Source organism: Sarcophilus harrisii, chromosome 3 (assembly GCF_902635505.1).
Source record: "Sarcophilus harrisii chromosome 3, mSarHar1.11, whole genome shotgun sequence".
NCBI lineage: Eukaryota > Metazoa > Chordata > Mammalia > Dasyuromorphia > Dasyuridae > Sarcophilus > Sarcophilus harrisii.
In genome coordinates, this window is record NC_045428.1 from 329196117 (window position 1) to 329217343 (window position 21227).

Here is a 21227-nt window from a genome sequence, read left to right on the forward strand (position 1 = left end):
AGGAGCGTGGCTGGCTTTAACCAATTCAGCTTACATTACCTGATTAATTAAAGCTGAGGCTTTTATGAGACACCCTCAGGTTTCAAAATGTGTTCTTCCCAGGCTCCGGGATGAGGACTAGGAGGAATATACTATTCACGAGATGCCAGAAGTGGCCTAAGCAAAAGCTGAGCGGCCAACTAATGTGTTTTATTGGAGTCAATTTAAAATAGTAACCGCCCATTCGAATCGGCATCACCCTCACCCACAAAGGATGGTGTGTTTTATATCTACACCTTGGAACTTGATATGCTCTTTGTAAATTATAGGCTTTTGCAAAATGCTATTAGATGATTCATATGTGGAACGTGGAATGATCTTGAGAGGGAAAAAAATACAGAGGTGTGGTCAGGCGCTCCAGGGCCAGAGCTGAGCAATGCCTTCTCAGCTGAGGATTCAGGTAGATGGCCCATTCTGCTCATCAGGAAAAGAGAGGCACACACTATAGGCACAGGGCAGAAGAGGGAGGTCATCTCCTCCAACCCAAGTTGATTTTTTCCAGGAAAGGAAACTGAGATGCAGAGGAATGACTTTATCTATCCCAGGACAGAGGGTCAGTGATTGCTTTCTTCTCAATTTGTTTCTCAGTGATGATTAGTAAATACCAACAATGGTTTGTAAGCTCTCTACGGACAGGAGCTGTTTTTGCCTCTTCTTCATATCTGACAAATAATAGGTACTTAATAAATACTTAAAGAGTAAGTGTATAGGAAAAATCAAGCCTTCCATTATTGTCTAACTACAGGATAAGAATTGGCCAGAGAATTTTGTTCATGGCATTCTCCAACGTCCCCTTTTGGTGTCTGTGACATTTTCTATTTCTTCACCACCAGAGACCTCTGTCCCAAGCATTCTTTGACTGTTGTAGGCTCTAGAACTCATAGGCTTCTAGTCCAATTACCCTTGGTTTATAGATGAAGAAAACGAGACCCAGAGAGGTAAAGTCACTTGTCCATGATCACATAGATAAGAAGCATCAGAGATCTGAACTCAAGTCCTTGGGCTCCAGAGATCCAGAAAATCTCATAAATTCAGTCATAAGGCAGTTTAAATAATTGATAATAGGTTAAAAATATTACTATTCCAAAGGGCTTTTAGCATTTTAACATAGGATAATCTCTTTACTCAAAATTATAAATTTCAAATAGTGTAATTTTAAATTCCTCCACAATGAAGGGGGAAAAAAGGATCTCAGTGCTCCTTAAAAGCACTTCACAGTTGGGGCCTACTCCAGCAGATATCCTTGCCTCCCAACTAAGTTCTTTCTTATTCCAAGGAGCACCATAACCTGTTTCACCAAGGAAAGATAAGGATCCCAAACATTTAAAAATAACAATTGTTCTGACACAGTGCCATAAAAATAAGCCCTATAACCCATGACCTTGCTAGAAATTTGGGGATCACAAAAACTTCCTTCAAAAAAAAAGGACTATTTTCATGGATCTAGAATCACAGACCTAGAGTTAAAATGGACCTCTAGCCCAATTTCTTCATTCTGCCAATGGGAAAATCGAGACCTAGGCTTGGGGTCTCTGATCATATGGCTCACTCACAGAGTAAGCAACACAGGAAATACTTGAACCCAAATTCTCTGAGTTAGCATTTTTTTTCAGAGTTAATATTATTTTCCCCTTATATTATATAATTCCTTCTTTCTCCATGAAGTGGAAATGGAGGCAGCAGAGGCTCATATCTCAAATTTCAATTTTCCTTTCTTCTACAATGCCTTTGACCCTTTCCTCTAGTAAACAGAATTTTATGAAGGAGGGCTGTTAAGAAGCTCACTTAATGAAGTATCCAATGAAGGTGACATGGTTTGTCTGCAGTGGGTGCAGCCCAAACATCTAACAACAAGCCCCAATGAATTTGCAGAAATGGGAGAAGGAAACTCCCCGATAGATCTCTTTGAGCTCCTTGAATCTTTAGGACCCCCAAGGACTTCAAGGAGATGCTTGGATGGCCACTCTGTCAATGCAATTGATCAGTCTTAATGGAGCAAAATCACAGAATAATAATTGCTATTTTTATAGCACTTTAACTCTCCTGAAGTATGCTTCAATAATTATTTCCTTTGAATTTCTCAGCAGCCTGCTTAAGGTTAGTGCTGCATTATCTCTACTTACCAATTACTAGATAGCTTGAGTCCATTGTCACAGATATTAAGTTTCTGTAGAATTTGAATCCAAATCTTCCTAATTCTATATCTGGCACACATTCCTCTATGCCCCCAATCACCTCTCTGTTTTATTAGTATGAAAATCACCTAGCCCAATCTGTTCATTTTATAAATGAGGAAAATGACAGCTAATAGTAAAGTAATTTTGATAACCCCTAATTTTACAAATGGAATAACTGAGGCCCAGAGGGGTTAAGAAATTTTCCAAGGTCACATAGGAAGTCCAGTGGAAGAGCTGGAAGTAGAACTTATATCTTCTAACATTCAGTCTACTGCTCTTTAATGTTCCCTTCCTGTTTCAAGTAAGCTTAAAATGTAATAGAGGAATAATGTTTACACCACATGCTGGGGCGTAGGAGTATTTTAAATAGCCAAATATAGCCAACCTTTCCACTATCTGAGCTAAGGACAAAGCTCATGGCTCTCATGGATAAATGATTCCCACTGGCATTTTAACCAGCAGCCTCAGCCTCCCCCAGTGCCCAGTCTTTAGAAGAGCAGCCAGCATAATTGTGTTATCACGAGGAAAGCCAGGGAGAGCATGAGGGACACACAATCTGAAACTAATGAGGTTAACTTTAAAAATCTTCTCAGTTAGTGAGACTTTGAACATCCTCTGGCCAAACAGAACCCCTTCTCTGTGTGAAAGTGGGTGAACAGAAAAGGCTGGAAGGAACCTAGATATGGTTCAGTTAAATTGGACAGTATATTCCAAATCCCTGAAGGGGACTAAAAGTAAATTGCTTTTGGGACAAGAGGGAGGGAGAGAGGGAAAGGAAAAAAGGAAAGAGAAGGAAAGTCAAGAAGGCTGGAGAGGGGAAAAGATAGAAAGAAGGGACAGGAGAAAGAAAGGATAAAGACAGAAGAAAAATAAGAGGGGAAAAAAGACGAAAATGGAAAGGAGGAAGAAATAAGAGAAAGAAAGCAGAGAGAGAAAAGAGACAAAGATAGAAAAGAAGAAGAGGAGTGAGAAGGGAAGTATGGGTAAAAGGGAAAAGAATGATAGCAGGAAAGAAGAAAGTGAGAGAATTTGGGCTAGAAAGGAAGACAAAAAGGGTTAGAAAGGAAGAAGACAAGAAAGTAGGGGCAAAGAAAGATAAGAATAGAGACAGCAAGACAGAGAAAGAGAGAAACAGAGACAGATAGACAGAAACAAAGAGAGGTGGAGAGACAGAGAGAGAGGTATCCCCCATATAGGAGTCACACAATAAATGAATGACCTGCTGTTTGATGTTTGATTAAGAGAGTAAAGACAAGAGCCAGTTTCTACCCAGAATCTATGCAAGCTGTTGATTTTTTTCCCTTTAAATCTGCTTTTCTGTTTCTCTGGTTATCTAATTTGGAACCATGCTTTAGCATTATATTCCCTTTTTGATCCAAGGCCTTTTAGTGGGCTTTAGAATTCTATCTTTGCTTAAAATGTATTTGGACTTGACCTCTTAGAAGTATTCTTCCTTTACTCATACAGGGCTTGATTTTTTTCCATTGGTACTATAGCTGCTTTTTTCTCAGTTTGATTCCCAGGGGTAAGTGATAAAATATCAACTCAAGATTTTAACCTTCTAAAATTATGGGACTTTTCTTTGCCTCTCCTTTTTCTTTTCACCACTTGTCACAGTATCTAGCATACACAGTAAATACTTAATAAATGCTTTTATTAAATTAAAACAAAATTGAGGCAATTTACCTGCTGAGTTTGGTAGTCCAGGAACAGCACAGTTAGTACCTAAAGGAGATGTGCCCTACAGCTACTCTAGAATTTCTTGTACCACCAACAGAAGGCCACAAACCCTGCTAGGTCCTGCCAGAAGTCATGGATCTTTAGATACTGCAGAGCTGAGTCACAAAGTGAAAAGCTGATTCAGCAATTTCATAAAATGTTTGATGTTTTGATCAACCTCCTGGGAGAGTATAATGTGGATACAGTGCCTCAGAATGGGGAAGAACTGAGTTCAAATTTAATCTCATATATTTCCTCGAAGTTTGAGGCTGTAAGTCACTTAACCTCTGTTTACCTCAGCTTCTTCAGCAATGAAAGGTAATAATAATAATAGTACCTCCCTCCCAGAGTGGTCATGAGGATCAAATAAGCTAGTGATTGTAAGTGCTCAGCATAATACCCAATGTTAAGTGCTAAATAAATGTTAGTATTATTATTATTATTATCATGAATAGTTATCACCTACTGCTTTATGCATAAGTTTTTGTCGATTGACACTCCTGAATAGTTTGTAGTTTTTAACTTTTTTTTCCATGGAGTAAATAACCAGTTGTTTTATACTTAATTAAAATTGTGCATCATGGATGTTTCTTCTTTCTTTTGAGGGGAGAACCCTTAACATTAGAGGAAACTGAGCTGAAGGTTTTCCTCAGGGCTCTACAACGGGATTATAAAGAGCCAAATAGTGACCTTTCTCCTTAGGAGACAAGTTTCCCTAGGACTAAACTCACTCTGTTCACTTAGGTCTAGAGCGATCCCTTTAGAAGAAAAGGGTACAAGACCCCTAGGCCATGAGCAAATCTTGTGTTGTCACACATAGAAAACTTGTCTAGGATTCAAGGGCTATTTCCAATTCACCCTGAGCTTAATTCCTTTTTGGGAAGCCCACAAATGTTTTCATGGCTCATCTGAGATTTCCAGTAAATATCTAGGACTCAGACTTAGCATTCCATAGCTTTCTAAGCAAGAAGAATCATCATAAATTGACGCAGGTTTGGGATGGCTGCCATTATCTAAATAAGACTGTATTAAGAAGCTATTGTGTGCCAAGTGCTGGGGATACAGAGATAAGAACAAAGTGGTCTCTGCCTTCAAGGAGCTTCCTTCCAATCAGAGGAAACAACATGTGTACACTTAAGTAAGTACAAAGTAAATTCTAGACCCAGGACACATCCCTGATGTAGGGGGACCAGGAAAGAACTTGTACAAGAAGTACCATTTGAATTGTTTTGAAGGGGAACAAGGATGCTATGAACAAGGAGAAGGTGCAGAAAGAGTATGCTTCAAGAATGGAAAGGCCCAGGAGCAATCACGTATGAGAAATGGCAAATAGGCCCCTTTGATTGGACCATAGAGTTAATGGGAGTAAAGTGTAACAAACCAGTAAAAGGTGGTGGGGATTTTAATCACTTGTTTGGGGCCATAATCCTTCTGGCAGTCTAGAGAAGCCTATGGATCCCTTCTCAGAATAATATTTTTAAATGCATAAAATAAAATAGGATTATTAAGGAAGCCAGTTATGGTAAACTACCCATATGTATGCATACACACAAACATACACACAGAGCCACACATATATTTCTTGTTCAAACAAGTTCATGGACCCCAGGTTAAAGCTGCTCTAATGAGAACATGAAGCTCAAGCTTCTTGAGCAACTACAAGGTCAGCCCTGTTCTTTAGGAACATTATTTTCCCTCAGCTATTTGGAAAATGGATTAGATGGGAGAAGGACTAAAGGCAGGGAAATCAATTAGGAGACTGTTGCAAGACATGAAGAGGTCTTGAATGAGATTAGTGGCCATCTGAATAGAAAGATGAATCCAAAAAGAGATCTATTGTGGAGGCAGAACTGATAATACCTGGCAAATACCTCCACAGGGTGAGGAATAATGAAGAACTGAGAATGGTTGCAAGGTTAAGAATTTGAGTACCTGGAAGAAGGATGGTATCCTTGAAAGAAACAGGGATGTCAAGGAGCAGGGAGGAACTGGTTTTGAAAAAAAAATACTGAGTTCTGTTTTGTACATGTTGAGATGTCCATAAGATATCAAATTGGAAGCGAATGAATGAATGAATGAAAAAGCACATATTATTATATGTAATGTACCATTATGTGCCAATCACTGTGCCAGGCACTAGGGTTACAAATGTGAAAGGGCAATACAAGCCCTGCCCTCAAAAAGCTTATACTTGAAAGACAAAACACTAAGTGAATGGAGATATAGAGAAGTAAACAAGCTCCATCCGAAACAGTGGTTGAGATCTTATTCCAAAAGGAGGGAAGAAAGGAAGGAGAGATTGAGGAGGCTTTGGGCAGTGATTAGGAGAGTCCTGAAGTGGGTAATTTACCACAGACTCAGGTAACAATATAAGAGCCTCCCAGAAACCTGGGGCAGCAGAGATCCTCCTGGGAGGCTGCAGAGTGGACATAACCTCCACCTTCTTTATAGATACTTTTCTCTCCTATTCTTAAGATTCCTAAAGAAGGGAATTCCATAATATTCACTAGCAGATATTGCTAGATGTTGGCTAGATGCTTTGGGATGTGGGCATGGCCTGTGAGAACCACCTTTGAGTAAAAACAGCAACAGAAAATGGATATTTATACATTTCCAAGGGACAAAAATTCCCCAAGTAGCTGTAGCATATGGGTACATGCTCTCCCCCACCGTTTATGACGGCTTTACAATGTATTCTAACTGCACATTCTAATTACCGTATGTGATTCCCAGCAATTACCCAAATTAAATATGTTGATATAATTACCCCAATTACAGAATTGTACAATAGTTTAGTAAAAACCCTCATTTGGGGAGGAAAATGCAAAAAGGAAGCAGCATTTGAGCAGAAGTCTGAGGTTGTGAAGCCCCATGAGGGAACATTGCCTAACGTACAACTAGAGGCTGGGAGATGGGCTATTGCGTATGAGTGCCAGGCCATTCTCCCACAGCAAAAGGCAAAAGCTTTGATTCATAAGGTCAGTCTGAATTCCTAAAGCAATCTTGAGAAGATGTGGAATTCTCTGCGTGTACTTCCACTGAGCTTTTACATGAAATACAAAATCCCACCTTCATCTCAGCCTTAACCAGAGGGAAGAGATGGGAGGTACAGTCTTTAACAACATAGGGCCCAGGAGGGCTCCTGATTTTTAGCTGAAAGTGGAGCTAAGAAAAGCAAGAAGCAGGTCAGGCACTAGGCAAAAAAAAAGTGAATCAATCAAATCAATCAAGTAGCAACAACAGGGACATATAAAAATATATAATTCCTCTATTTAATAATACCTTTTATTGACACAGGGTTCCTTCATTCATTCAATCTTTTGTTCATTCGTTCTTTCAACAAACATTCATTAAAAAAAAACCTAAGCACTTTACTAGAACATGGTGATACAGAAACTAAAAAAATACATAAATAAAAATAGTACCTATCCTCAGGAAGCTTACAGTGAGCACAGAATGGCAAATGTGTGTGTGTGTGTGTGTGTGTGTGTGTGTGTTATGAAGGTGTAAATATATATATATATATGTATATATATATATATATTATTTATTTATTTATGCAGAAATAGACAGACAGACATATATAGATAACAGATATATATACCAACAGACAGGCACTCCAGTCACTAAGACTATCAAGATAGTTTCCCTATAGGAGGTGGCACTTTAGCAAAGCTTTGAAGGAAGCTAGGAATTCTATGAACCTATAAATCCAAGGCAAGGAAACCGGAGATGGAATATCCTATACAGGACCAATTTGCCTAAAAAGCAGAGGATATGAAAAATAAGTAAGATGTAATAGGCCTGGAAAGGAAGGCTAGAACCAGAGGAGCCTGTCTTATTATCCTAGGGGCAGGAGGAAGCCACTGAAGTTTCTTGGGCAGGGAAATGATGCTTTAAGAATATTCCAGTGCACAAGTCTATTAGCTCTTAATTTAAGACTAGCATTCAGAAGATAGATGAAGGCTGAAAGTCATTTGCATAGAAAACCTGATGGACTTGTAGGTGGATGGAGCCCTGGGCTTGGAATCTCGCCCTGAATTCAAATCCAGCCTGAATACTTAATAGCTATGTGACCCTCATTCGTTTGCCTCAGTTTCCTGATCTCTAAAATAGGCTGGAGGAGATGGCAAACCATTCCACAATCTTTGCCAAGAAAACCCCCGATGGGGTCATTGTGTTAGAAATGATGGGGAAAAATGGCTGAACAACAACAAATTGTTTATCATCCATGAGAGGTGGTCACAAGAAAAGATCCCAACAATCTAATAGGTAAAGCAAAGATTCAAATCCTTGTACAAAAATAAAAGTACTCTGGGGCTTTACATAGAATATCTTATTTGATCCTGAGCTGACATTCATTTAGCACTTGCAGATTTGCAAAGCACTGAATATTATCGACTGACTGGTATTCTTGGAAACAGGGGTCATTCTGGCTATTTAGAGTGATTTGCCCAGTATCTAAGGTTGAAATCTTAGTCTTCATGCCTCCAAGTACAGTGCTCTATCTGCCGCCTGTTCTTGTTAACTATTATTTAATCTTCACAACCACCCAAAGAGGTAGGTTAGTATAAATACTGTTATCTCCATTGCTAGGAGGGGGAAGTTGAAGTGGTTTCCCTGAAGCCAGCCAGCTACAGAATTTACATTCTAGCTGGGGAAACCAAACTAAGGCTTGCATACTACAAATAAGAGGACAAATAAGGGCAAAAGAGGGTTCCAGAAAGGGAGTGATCGGTGTGGATCAGAGGAAAGCTTTGTCACAGAAATGTGATGCAATGGGAAGTCAGCAAAGTCTGTCCAACACTCCCACTGTGCCTGCCTGGACTCTTTTCTCCTTTTTCATTGCCTCTTCCTTCATTACTGCACCCAGAGCCTGGGGCTCTGCTGATCCAATCTGACCAAGTATTCATTCACTCTAAAGCAAAAGGGACTTTCTTTAATAAGGAAACATGTTCTTGAACAGGGTCTAGAGAAGGCAATAAATAAATTTCAAATGGTGGAAACTCAGGCATCTAACCACCTTGGTTTGGAGAGCTACTGTGATGTAGTGGGGGTCCTTTGGCATTTTTTTTTCCCCCTGAGGCAAATTGGGATTGTGACTTGTCCAGAGTTACACAAGTAGGAAGTGTTAAGTGCCGGAGGTTAGATTTGAACTCAGGTCCTCCTGACTTCAGAGCTCTATCTGCTACGCCACCTAGCTGCCCCTACCTTTGGCATTCTTCAAAGCAGGTTACATAGGTGACCATCTTTTCCACCTGGATGGGAAAGAGGAAGAATGAAGGCCAGGGAACACCTCTTTGATAAAGGCTGAATAAATTCTAATTCTAGTGTGTGACTGAAGACTTGGTCTGATTAAACAGGCTTTTTTTTTTTTTTTTTTTAAACAGTGGAACTTCATCCCTCTCACTTTTTTATGCAAACACTATAGTTTTATTAACACTATACATAGAACATGCCATGGCTAAAGGGCTCTGGTAAATGTCTTTCAACATATCTTATTCAACTTTGCATCACCCACAGCACGGTGCGCCAGGCACACTGTACTTGTCAAAAAATACTTGATTGATGGATTGACTAGCAGCAATTGGTTTTCAACAAACCTGGAGAATGTGTCTCTTCTACAGGTACAATTCATTTGTTACCGTCAGTTTTTAAGGGAATGGGGACCCCCTCCTACTCCAAAGTTGATAGGATTATCACATCAATGGAGTCGCAGATTCACTGGCCCATAGAGAGAATATACGAAGACTAGGGAATAATTGTGATCTATCTCCACTAGATGTAAAACAAAAGGAAACAGGATTTAGGACAGTAGAAAACCTGACTAACTCCCCTATAATAGAAGCTGTGAGACTCACTTGAGGTGGCTTTAGTCTGCTTCTCTGTGGAGGTATGAACAAACCATATGACTGACCTTCTAATAAAGTGCTACTCTGATCTACATTGGGCATATAGATATTCACATACTCTCTCTCCCTCTATCTCTGTCACACACACACACATACACTTATATACACTTAACCTGTTTTGGAGAGGCTAAGAGGCAGGTAGGTGATGTAAGGAATGGAATATCAAGAGGATCTAAATTCAAATCCAGCCTCAGACACTTATTTAGTTGTGTAACTCTGGGCAAGTAACTTAATCCTGTTTGCCTCAGTTTCCTCATCTGCAAAATGAGCTGGAGAAGGAAATAAGCAAACCACTCCCAATCTTTGCCATGAAAACCTCAAAAATGGGATCACAGAAAGTCAGACCCAATGAAATAACTCAACAACAAATAGTAACAAAAGCAAGTGAAGAGGAAGGAAAACAATGACAATGGAAAGAGAGATCAAAGAATAATAGAGGAAAAGTACTTCTTAGACAAAGGATGAAATATTCCAGACCCTGACTCGTAGACTTTATGGTATCAGGAAGAGAGTATTCCATTAATTTACCTAATTAACTGAGCCCAGGTTTTCACCCAGTATTCAAAAGAGCAATTACTTAAGCAAAGGCAGTATCCTTGGATGGGAGATGGAAGATGACAAGGAAATGTTTCTGAATAAAATATGTTTCTATTCTCTGGACTCGTAAAGTCTGGACTCATATTCAGTTGGTCCTCTGAATACAAGGAGCTATATGGGCTTAATTCCCAAAAAGCTATATAGTGTTGTGGGGCTCTGGACTGAGAATCAGGGAGTCTGGGCCCAATTACTGGCCCTGCTGCTAACGATATGGTTTTAAAGCATGTCAAGTCACCTCTTGGGTAGGTCTATGTGATTCTTAAGATTCCTCCAACCTCTAACAGTCTATGGTTCAAACAAGAAATTGCCAGCAAATACTTCCTCAAAGGACAAATAATCAGGGATATAATTTGACTAAAGACTTAATACTATGTTAGTTAAAAATATAGTTAACACCAGTTAATATCCCCCACAGAGAATTAGAAAACTTATGAGAACAGTGTTTTGTTTATATTTCTGCATCCCAAAACTAATTTATATAAGTGGTTCTATCTGGATCACTAGCTAATATAAATGAAATGTATTTTTTAAAGAATGTATTTGAATTTCATAGTCTAAGATTTTAGGTTAGGTCACTGGACTTGAGTAACACTTTCAATGCAGATGATAATTAACCACAGGAAGAGAGCTGCAAATAAATACATAATTTGTCTATTTGATCTTTGTTCTTCACAAACTATAAACAACAGTCAATGCTGTGCTCCCTGATAGCACTTTGAATTAATGGTTAAAAAAAAGTCAAAATAAGATAGAAAACACACAATGTGAAATGAGGACTTAGATCAAACATGATTGTATTTAGTTTTGCCCTACCCACTGTAGCAATTCTGAAAGCTATATTTCCCCAAACATTATATACGGCAAGCACAGTATTTTCAATCTTGCTTTTTTTTATTTACTTAAACTGTACACAAATGTAAAATACTTTAACAGCAAATCTATGTGAAAATTGTTTGGTTTTAAATTATTATGAAACAGAACCTAAAAGGTACTTTATTAAATAAACATAAAATCGGGGATTTAAGGATGCACTTCTCCATTCTACAGTTGTTTTCTTTCTACATTCTGTGTGCGTATGGTATAGAAAAAAACATTGAACTGAATAAACGAAATCCATTTGTACCCTGAAATAATTGGCAGGCCACCCAAGGGATTGCTCAGAATGTCTACATCCTATGTGATGGCCTAGCCATCTAATAAAAATCATAACTAATATGTTGGCCTCTTTGGTTCCAAAATTATGTATAATACATTTAACTGTATTCATTTTTGCTGCTATAAAAATAACTCTTTTTTTTCAAATGGCAGTTTTTGACTAATCATGCAACTAAATCAGTGCAAACATTAAAAGCAATCATTCGCTTAAAAAAGAAGCAAAAGATTTCATTTCAAGTATAAAAAATATAAAAAGTCATTATTTTAAGTCCAGTTTCATCTAATATGGGTCAACACTTTAAATTGCATAGCTCACGTGGCACTTGTTTAACTAGATGGTGAGCCACAGTAAATGCACTGTCAAGTACCACTTCTGAAGACATGGATGGAGATCAGCAACTGCTACAGAGTGGGCCTTCAAGATGTTTTGCAAGTGCTATGCTGGATCGGTGTTTTCTGAACTTCTTGGCCGTTGTAGACATCTCCCGGTGAGGAAACCAAAAGCATCCATTCTCCTCCTTTCCAAGACCAGTTAAAACTCTGCTCCTCTGCAGACACTAGGTGAAACACTGGGAGCTCTGATCGTGCATGCATCCATCCATCATGTCACTTCCGCTTTGGGGGACCACTGATAAGTTCATGGGCCACAGAGGACTTGCTTGCCGGGCCCCAACCAGTCCTGGAGGAAGGCCCCATCCAAGAATACAGACTGCAACTTGGAATATTCTCCCCCCAACTTAGAACAATTCAGATTTTTAACTGAAGGTTAGACCGGGGAGAAAAAGTCCCTTTTCAGTTTACACAACTGGCATATTGATCTATGAACTCCTTCTGTGATCAGTTAAAGCATCAAATAATGTGTCTCCCCACCCCCACCCCCAGCCCTCTCTCCACCCCCTTCCCACAATCTCATTTGGGTGACAAGTCAGGGTACAGTGCAAAGTCACACTGTTTTTGCCTCTGCATTACTGTCTCTGTCTGACTGTATTCTCTCGGAGCCTCCCTCTCCTTTTCTGGAAGGGCTGCAGGAAGAGACGTATATCTGTGATTCTCAACATCACTGAGCCTGAACCGAGAGAAGAAGCCATCACCTTCAGCAGCAGGTAGAGCCTTAAAAGGTGACAGTCACTCTTTACAGAAACACATAAGGAAACGTAGCTCCTACTGCACCCCCCCCCAACCCCCACCTCATTCCCTCTCTCCCCATCGTCCTCGAGCGCTCTCTCTTTGTGCTTTTATGTGAGCATGGAGAACTCATTTCAGTTCAGCTTGGACAGCTGGTGGGAATAACGGCTGCTTACCCATTCGCTCGGACTGACAGGCGTTTTTAGATAGGTTGCCATTTGTCACTGTATCCATTTGCTAGTATTCTGGAAGCTGCTCAGTGGGTGGCTGTGTGTGTGGCTGCGTGTATATGTGTGTGTGTGTATGTGTACATATGCATTCTAAGGTATTTCATTTCATTCATGGGTTCTCTTTTTTTTTTCAAGCAATGGCAAAATTTAAATGTCCAAGATTCACAAGCCGGCACCATCTTTGCACCCCAGTGAAACGGCCAGACCCAACTCTCCACAGTGACTTTTGTCAACGCCGACGTCTGCAAGGATCTAGTCTGGGAATGTTCTCCCCCCACCCCAGCTTCCCCACCCCTTAAATCAAGCACAGCCACATTCTTCCACAATCATATTGGGAACGTCCCTCTTCACAATGTTGTATTCATCGTCAAAGTACAGCATTGACATTGTGCTGAGTTTGGTTGGAATGCAACAGGAGTTCACGGTCCCTGGGTTCAGCCCTCGCATTCGGTACTGATTCACCACAGCGGTGTGAAAAGAGGAAGCTGACCCTGGGACTCCGGCCAAGTAGGCCGGGCAGCTCCCTTCACAGTAATTCCCATAGTAACCCGTGGGCGCAATGATCCAGTCATTCCACCCAATGAGTCGGAAGTCAATAAAAAACTGTTGCCTGCAACAGAGATTGGTCCTGCCGTCACACTCCAGCCCCCTTTTTCGGATCCGGTGCTTGTTGTCCGCCAGTCTGGCCTGCACTACCAAGAAGGGTCGGTGAGATTCTTCCCCAGGGTCCACAAAGACAGGGACCACAGCAAGCTCTTCGCAGCCCTCACACTGCAGCTCCAGGTTGAGCCTCCTCTCCCCTTTCTCAAACAGGGCCTGAATCGCCTCGGTCAGGGGGAAAGTGTGCCAGCCACTCCTCTTGAGGTCTACCTTCTTCTCCACCACATTCCACTTGTCGTTGTGGTCCAGGTCCTGGAAGTACACTTTGACCCGGACTTTCCGCCGGTTGCCTTTCTCAAGGACATAAGGGAGCAATTTCAAGTATAACCACAGGCTGGCTTGCACCACAAACAGATTCTGGTTGCCTTCGTTGGAGATAAAGAAATACAGGCGGACCCTGGAGGAGGCAAGGTCATCTGTAGAGAAGGGGAAACATACTAAATTAATCCAAGAAGATGAGGCAAATGGGGGAAATTCAGACAACTTTTTTTTTTCCTGAATGATGCTAGAATGCATGTTCACCAAACAGCTGGAAAAAGTTAGTGACCAGAAATACTGTTCCCAAGCTCCAATATCTCTAAATGTATCCTGGAAGAGGCAGAGAAAATAATTTCCCATTGAGAAATTCGGATCAGGTTAGAGCTAGAGGGTCCAGGCCTATAAAATCCTGCCTCACCTCTCTGGGGCCAGGGATCCCTGGAGACAGATTGTCAGGCCTCAAAGCTAAACAGAGGAACTTGTAAAGATGCCAAGATCTTAACAAGTTGTGATGGGTATCTGTGAAATCTGAAAAACAAAACTAGGATTGCACAGAGGTTCTTTGGGTGGGTTGGAGTTTTGTTGTTTTTTTTTTTTAAGTTAGGGCATTGCAAAACAGACTTCAGCTACCTCCTCTTTTTACTGGAGTCTGTTTACCTAAGAATGATCCAATACCTGGTGAAACCTCCATGACAAACAAACCATCTCTGCTCTGATTTTCAAGCCCTTGGAACATGTGTTTTTTGAGCTGCTAGTTACAATCCTCATTTCAGATCAGTTTTAGGGAAAAGGACAATTCAGCCTTGAAAACTGGTCCAGTGCTTTGGCCAGACCCTGACTCTTAGGTAATGGATATACTCAAAGTCTCTAGGGGGAAAAAAGGACTGGTTTGTTAGTTTTCTCAATAATTCAACTCTATGAGCAAAGAGCTATGCCAACTGATAGGTAACTCATCTCCCATACTGCATTTCAATTACTTTTCCTCTCTGATGGCTTCTACCTTTTTTTTTTCAGTAAGGACAAATGAAGCAATTGTGTAGCGACTATACAGTATTATCACACATACCAAAACCCCTTTGCCCCTGCCCCCAGTCTTCTCCACTTTTCCTGACTTGCTTCTTTAATAACACTGACATCCACCGTTAGAAACCGGGAAAGCTGCAGCCTTAAAAGCTGAAACTGGATGAACTGCCTGTGACCGGAATATGTTATTTATAACCCAAAAGGTCCATTCTATGAAATGGACCAGAAATATCATAACCCCTACTGTCCTTTTGTGCTATCAGGATTAAAGTTTCATGGCAAAGGGGATAAGATAACATTTCCACCTTGGGCCCCAAAGCTCCTTTTAATCTAGGTCCTCTAATTATGCATCATACTTTCAATTACTACTGCAGATAGCAGAGAGAGCCCTGTATTTCCAAATGGTAACCCTCTCAAGTGATTTTTCTTCTTTTTTTTTTCTATTCATGTTCATGCAAAACTTTTTAATCCCTCTGAGTCTCCCCCCATTCCCCAAAAACATCTCAAACAAATTCTGACTGCTTATTTGGGAAATATTCATTTCTATTTAGGAGAGATCTCATTTAGGGTTACTTAACTGCCTTCCTGTTACAATGCATCTCTCATCTGCTTCCTCTGGAAGTACTCTCTGTCTAAATATGATCTAAAGGGTGGCACAAAAGCAAGCCAACATCATTCGTGTCCTGAAAAAAAGCAGCAGAGCCAAAGCTACTTTTATAACAGGGCCTTTTTTCTCTTCCTTTTAATGTACTGAAGTATTTTCTTCTCTGATTTTTACATGTAATCAGTTATAAAATCTGGGGCCCCAAACAAAAAACAAAAACAAAAAACCATCAGAAAGGCCCCTTGCCCTTTGTTAACAGCAAAATAACCATATTCTAGCCAAGAGGTATCCCCACACACCCCCTGCAATGCAGGTGCTGATTGGATAGTATTTATGCTTTTGCTATTGACATGTATCTATTTATGGATGTATCTTTATCTATATAAATTATGGGACCTGTTGAAAATGTATTTAAATGAAGTAGTTTTATGTTTCTGTGAGTAACTAGACTGTGTTATCAGTGCAACTATACACAGGTCTTGCAATTACAACCCAGACTCCAGAAATACTAGTATTCATGGATGATATGCAATTGGAGTACTAACACACTCATAACATCCACGTATGTCAACAAGAATATATATCCCACTGTAAGCCTATCTTCCAATCATGAGAAACACAAACATTAAGCAATCAGTGAACAAGTATACCAATAGATAGGGCCAGATAGCTATTAAACATGGGGTAGCAGACAAGTAAAAAGATGTATATTACTTGCATTCACATACAGAAGATGACGAGAACCGCAGAGAAAAGTGGACACAGTAAACAGGTAGAAATGGATATATATGTGTGTGTAGATAGATAGATAGATAAATAGAGTGAGTGAGTGAGCTTAGAAGAGGGGTGGGTGAAGACAGACCAGGCAATTCAATAGGAAAGAGAGAGCACTAGCAATGATTAAAAAAAAATAATAGGAGTATAGAAATGCAGAGCTAACTTGGAAAGCCATAGAGTCAGTGAGATAGATACACAGATAAATGACTAAGAAAGGTAGATTGGTGAATGAGCCTGACAGATGATAAACGATTGACCATTTAAATGAGGGATTGTGGCTGGAACACGGGGAGGGCTGCATGAGAGATGACAGATGAGCGAATTAATTAGAGATGCAGCAGGTGGAAAGATAGATAGAGTTGGGGGTCAGAAAAACACCAAATGAGGTTGGAGAAGAAACGGATGGACGTATTGATGAGGGAAAAGAAGGAATGGAAGCCAGGAGGCAGGAACAAGGATAAGGGACTGAAGGGGCAACGGGGAAAGCTGACCAAGTGCAGGGACAACGATGGTCCCCACCCACCTGTCTCCGCGAAGCTGATGATCTCTGACACCTGTTCCTGGCCATCTGAGCCCGAGCTGGCATGCCCGTCGAGGTGCGGGATCTCCATTCGGCCGTCTTCCCGCACCTTTCCCGCATGCAGCTTGCGCAGGGCGGTCACCATGGCGGCCTTGGGCACCGCGTGGGTGATGTTGGGGCGTCCCCGCATCTGCAGCCGACTGAGAATATGCCGCTTCACAGCCTCCAAGAAGTCGCCGTCCACTTTGCCCGGCTCCTCTGGGCGCCTGAAGCCACACGACGTGCAAGTGTCTGGGGGGGCGCCCTCAGCTCCCGGTGGGGCGGCAGGGGAAGGCAGAGGTGTCGGCGAGCCCCAGGCCTCTGGACCCAGCCAGCCAGCTACCAGGAGCAGAAGACAGGCGGCTCCCAGCGCCCTCCCGGGCAGCCCGTCCATGGTGCGCAAGGAGGGCGCAGAAAGGGAGCCAGGGATACAACGCGCGCCCTCCCCCGCCCCCCAAAGCTCTGGTCCTCTTCCCCTCGCTGACTGCTAAGAGCCTGGAGTGGAGGTCTGGGGTTTGGGGGGGGGTGGGGGAAGGGGAAGGCTGCTTAGGGTTGGGGGTAGGGAGTATGTAGCCTCGGCGGCAGTTCTTTGCTTGGGGAGGAAGGGGAGGAGGACGTGGGGAGAAGCGAAGCGAAGGAAAGCGCGCACGGGAGGAACCCGGGGCGGGGAGGGGAAGGGGGAGGGGGTGAGATGGAGGGAAGGCAACAGATCACGGGGAAAGGGGGGAAGGGAGGCGAAAAGAGAACCGGGCTGGGGCTTCAGGGAGGGGAAGCAGCGGCCGGAGCAGCCCCGGGACTGGAGGGGGAGGTAAGGCGAGAAGAAGAGGGCAAGCAACAGGGGTCACATCCAACTAGATCCCTCAAAGCAAAACAAAATCTGCAGCTTTCTCTTCATTTCTCTTAGGATTTGCCACCCCTGCAGTCCTCGTTTAAAAACAAAACAAAAAATTAAATTAAAAAAATAAAGAAAAAGAAAAAAATTATTTTAGTCCGAAGTCACCAAGGTGAGGTGAGAGGGCTTAATTCAACTTGGAAAAGAAAGAAGGCATAAAATGTTCCAGCACCGTCTCTGTGCTGTAGCGGGTCCCCAGAACACACACCTGAGCGCCCTCCCAGCAAAAGAAAACACAGTTTCTCCTCGAGGCAGCCAGTGCTGCTGCCGAGTCGTGACTCGCTGGGCTCCGCTTTATAGGGAGGCGCCGGGCACCCTGTCCTCTTAGCCCTTGCAGCTCCCTTGACGCGTCACGCAGCCAAAGTTGTCTTTAAGAAAGAAAAAAAAAAGGATCACATCAACGAGCGACCCTCTTTCTCACTCTGCCTCTCTTCCTCTTCTCCCTCTGGATCGTTTATTTGTTGGTGATGATGGTGATGGTGATGATGGTGGTGATTTTTTTCCCCTTCTTCCTGTCGCTGCGGCGGAGGCGGTATTTTTCAGATCTGGTGTCTAAAAGTCTCGCAATGCCCTTAGTGTGTGCATACATACACATACATATACACAAACACACAGAGAGAAAGGGAGAAGGAGGGGGGACAAGACGGAGGAGAGGAGAGGAAAGAGCTCAGTCCGAATGCAGCAGCTGCGAAATGAAAATCCTCTCTCGGTCAGATGAGTTCTTCTCTTTTGCCCTCTCTTTTACTCTCCCTTTTTTTTTCCTCCAAGAGGGAAAAAAGGCAACACAATCTCCTTGCGTGCGTGTATGTGTGTATTTGTATGTGCTGTGTATGCGTGCGTCGCTTATAGACGCTGGCCAAAAAAAAAAAAAAAAAAAAAAAAAAGGCTTTGCGTTGCAGTAGTGGATGGTGTCTCTCCTCTTCTGATTCTCCACCCCCCCCCCAGGAGGAGGAGGAGAAGGAGGAGGAAGAGGAGGGGGAGGACGAGTAAAGGAGGGGGAGGAGGAGTGGAGGAGTAGAAGACGAGAAGGAGGAGGAAGAGGAGGAGGAGAAGGAGGAGGAGGAGAAGGAGGAGGAGGAGGAGGAGGAGGAGGAGGAGGGAGAGAGGGAGTTAGAGAGGGAGGGAGTCAGAGAGGCTGTTCAGGTTGGTGTCCGTCCTGCTTGTCCCCCCCCCCCCACACACACACACACACACATGTATACATATACACGATACACAACACACATACACCTTTGGCTTCTTCACCCTTCTCGCTTTTTAATGGAGAGAATCAGCGAGTCAATGCCACCCCCTTTGTCTCCCCATTCCCATCATAGTGCCACTTTTTTTCCATTCGAAACTTATATCGGAGTTCTAACCACGTGGGGAAACTCCAACCTCTAACGACTCCCGCGGACTTCGAGATTGAAAACGACATTATGTTACGATTGTATCAATATTGTTTTATAATGCTTATTTCCTCATATACCCCAATGTGCTGATGTAAACTTCCCAACGAAGTAATGGGAACCCCACTAAGCTCTTCTATCTGCCCATGTCCCCCCATAGAACATAAAAGCTTTTCCCCAAAGCATGCCCTTCCCCCAACTTACCCAAGCTCACTCCTTCCCTCATTCCACCCCCTCCCGCACACCCGGAGCAAACTACTAGAGTCTATTTCTCTGTTACGATATACGACTCAGACCGGCCCCTCTGCCTTCTCTTCAGTTACTCACCAATCACAGATAAATCACGACTAGGGATAGGGGGGTGGGGGAATTGCAAATTTAAAAAAAAAAAAAAAAAACTACATTCCATAGCAAATTGCAATACAAACAATATTAGAGTGGAATGATTTTTTTTTTTTTTACTGGTAAGAGGTTGGGAATTTTTTCCTGGAGTTAGGGGATGGGGGAAGGGATATCTAAGCAGACCTAAGTGAGTGAAACAGGCTATATTAAGAGGAATAATTACAAATCTTTTCCGGGCTGCAATGCCCTCCAGCGTCAAAGGCTGGAGATCCTTCATTTGAGGTGTGAGCTCGGGGCGGGTCTGAGTAGTTAGCTAGAATGGTGAGTTTAGGAGGTTCTTAGAGGTGGAAAAGATTGGAGAAGATGGGGGGGCCCAACCGGAAACAATAACCTGGGAGCTGGGTAAGGAATCCCCAGTATTGATACCATTCATGTTATGTGCCCTTAATAGCGACCCCCGCAGTGTACTAGGATTGGGGCATTTAGGCTGAATCAGACCACTCACAAAAAAAGGGTGCCTGTGAGTCATTAAACTCTCCCATGAGCTACCAGCTCCTTCCCCAACATCCTCCTCCCTACCAAAAAATCCCTACCATACAAATCACTAAAGACTTTTCCAGGACATAGCGAGCTTTAAGCACAAACACTTTTTGCTATTTCCATCCCCATCCATGAATGCTACTATACATACTACTATACCACGGTGCCGTCCTGCTTTTTTTTTTTCCTCCTTAGACCTGTGCAACACAAAATATGCCCAGTTCTCAGTTGGAAATGTAACTCTTGTGTTCATCATTAAGATAATAAAACAAATATCTAGAGATACAGGCCAAATCCCATTCCCCCTCTTCCTCATCTCCTCACATAAATTCCCCACTGTACGAACTGAAGACATGGAAACCCAACGGACCCATGCTTACACCAGCACCAACACCTTACCCGGAGCCGGTACATGCCAGTAGCAGAGTATACAAGTCGGGCTCTAGCACCTGCTGCCCCCTCAAACCGCACACTTGAACCTACTACTCCACAGCCGACACACCCCATTCCCATACACTTTCCCCTGCCTGACACAGAGCCAAGCTGCAGGCCTTAGGCTGGCCACCTTTTACAGCCACAGTTTCTATTTTTCTTCTTTTAAGTGAAAGGGAAACAGAGGAGCTGCTCCTATGGTTTTTTTTTTTTTAAATAATAAATTGGAGGTATTATACATAGAAGGGAAATGCAAAAAAGAAGGTTCCCCACACACACACACACACACACACACACAGAGCTAGCCAAACGCCCATCTTTGCCATAAGTGGTAGTTTCCGCACATATATCTGCTCAATGTCTCTAAGCACCTTGTGCAACAACCTTTGAGTGGCCAGAAATCTGGAGACAGAGCGCCCCCTTCCTTCCACCATGAGAATGGCCTTGGGATCTGCATAGGCTACTAGAGAATCCTCCCTGGAGCAGAGACAAGCTACACCTGTGAAGGTGTAGGGGGAAATGAGGAAGATGGGGGCTTCAGAAAGGTGAGAAGGACAGAGATCATAAGTTCTGAATATGTTGCAAACACATTCCCAGAGAAACAATTGTATATCAGGCACTGTGGGCATTTGCTGAGCAAAGGGAAGGCTGTGTAGCTGGACCTCCACAAAGACCATTCTCAAAGGCTCTGTGCTTCTTTCCCTGCTGGGCCACCAGGGTCATGTTGTCTCTGGAAGGTAACTGCTGCATCTGGGTCTCAACTTCTTTTCTTCCCCCTCACTTCGACAATCACATGAT

The 21227-nt window shown here is 42.5% G+C and overlaps 1 protein-coding gene across 1 annotated transcript; it reads right to left on the reverse strand.

Annotated features, from left to right (window-relative positions):
- Window positions 1–12351: 12351 nt before the first annotated feature.
- On the reverse strand, window positions 12352–18599 carry INHBB (inhibin subunit beta B). The gene is made up of 2 exons (XM_003763791.3): window positions 16800–18599; window positions 12352–14030 (listed from the first exon to the last, which is right to left on the reverse strand). The coding sequence occupies exons 1-2, from the start codon at window positions 17227–17229 to the stop codon at window positions 13255–13257; spliced, it is 1206 nt and encodes a 401-aa protein (XP_003763839.2). The 5' UTR covers window positions 17230–18599; the 3' UTR covers window positions 12352–13254.
- Between the last annotated feature and the right edge of the window lie 2628 nt (window positions 18600–21227).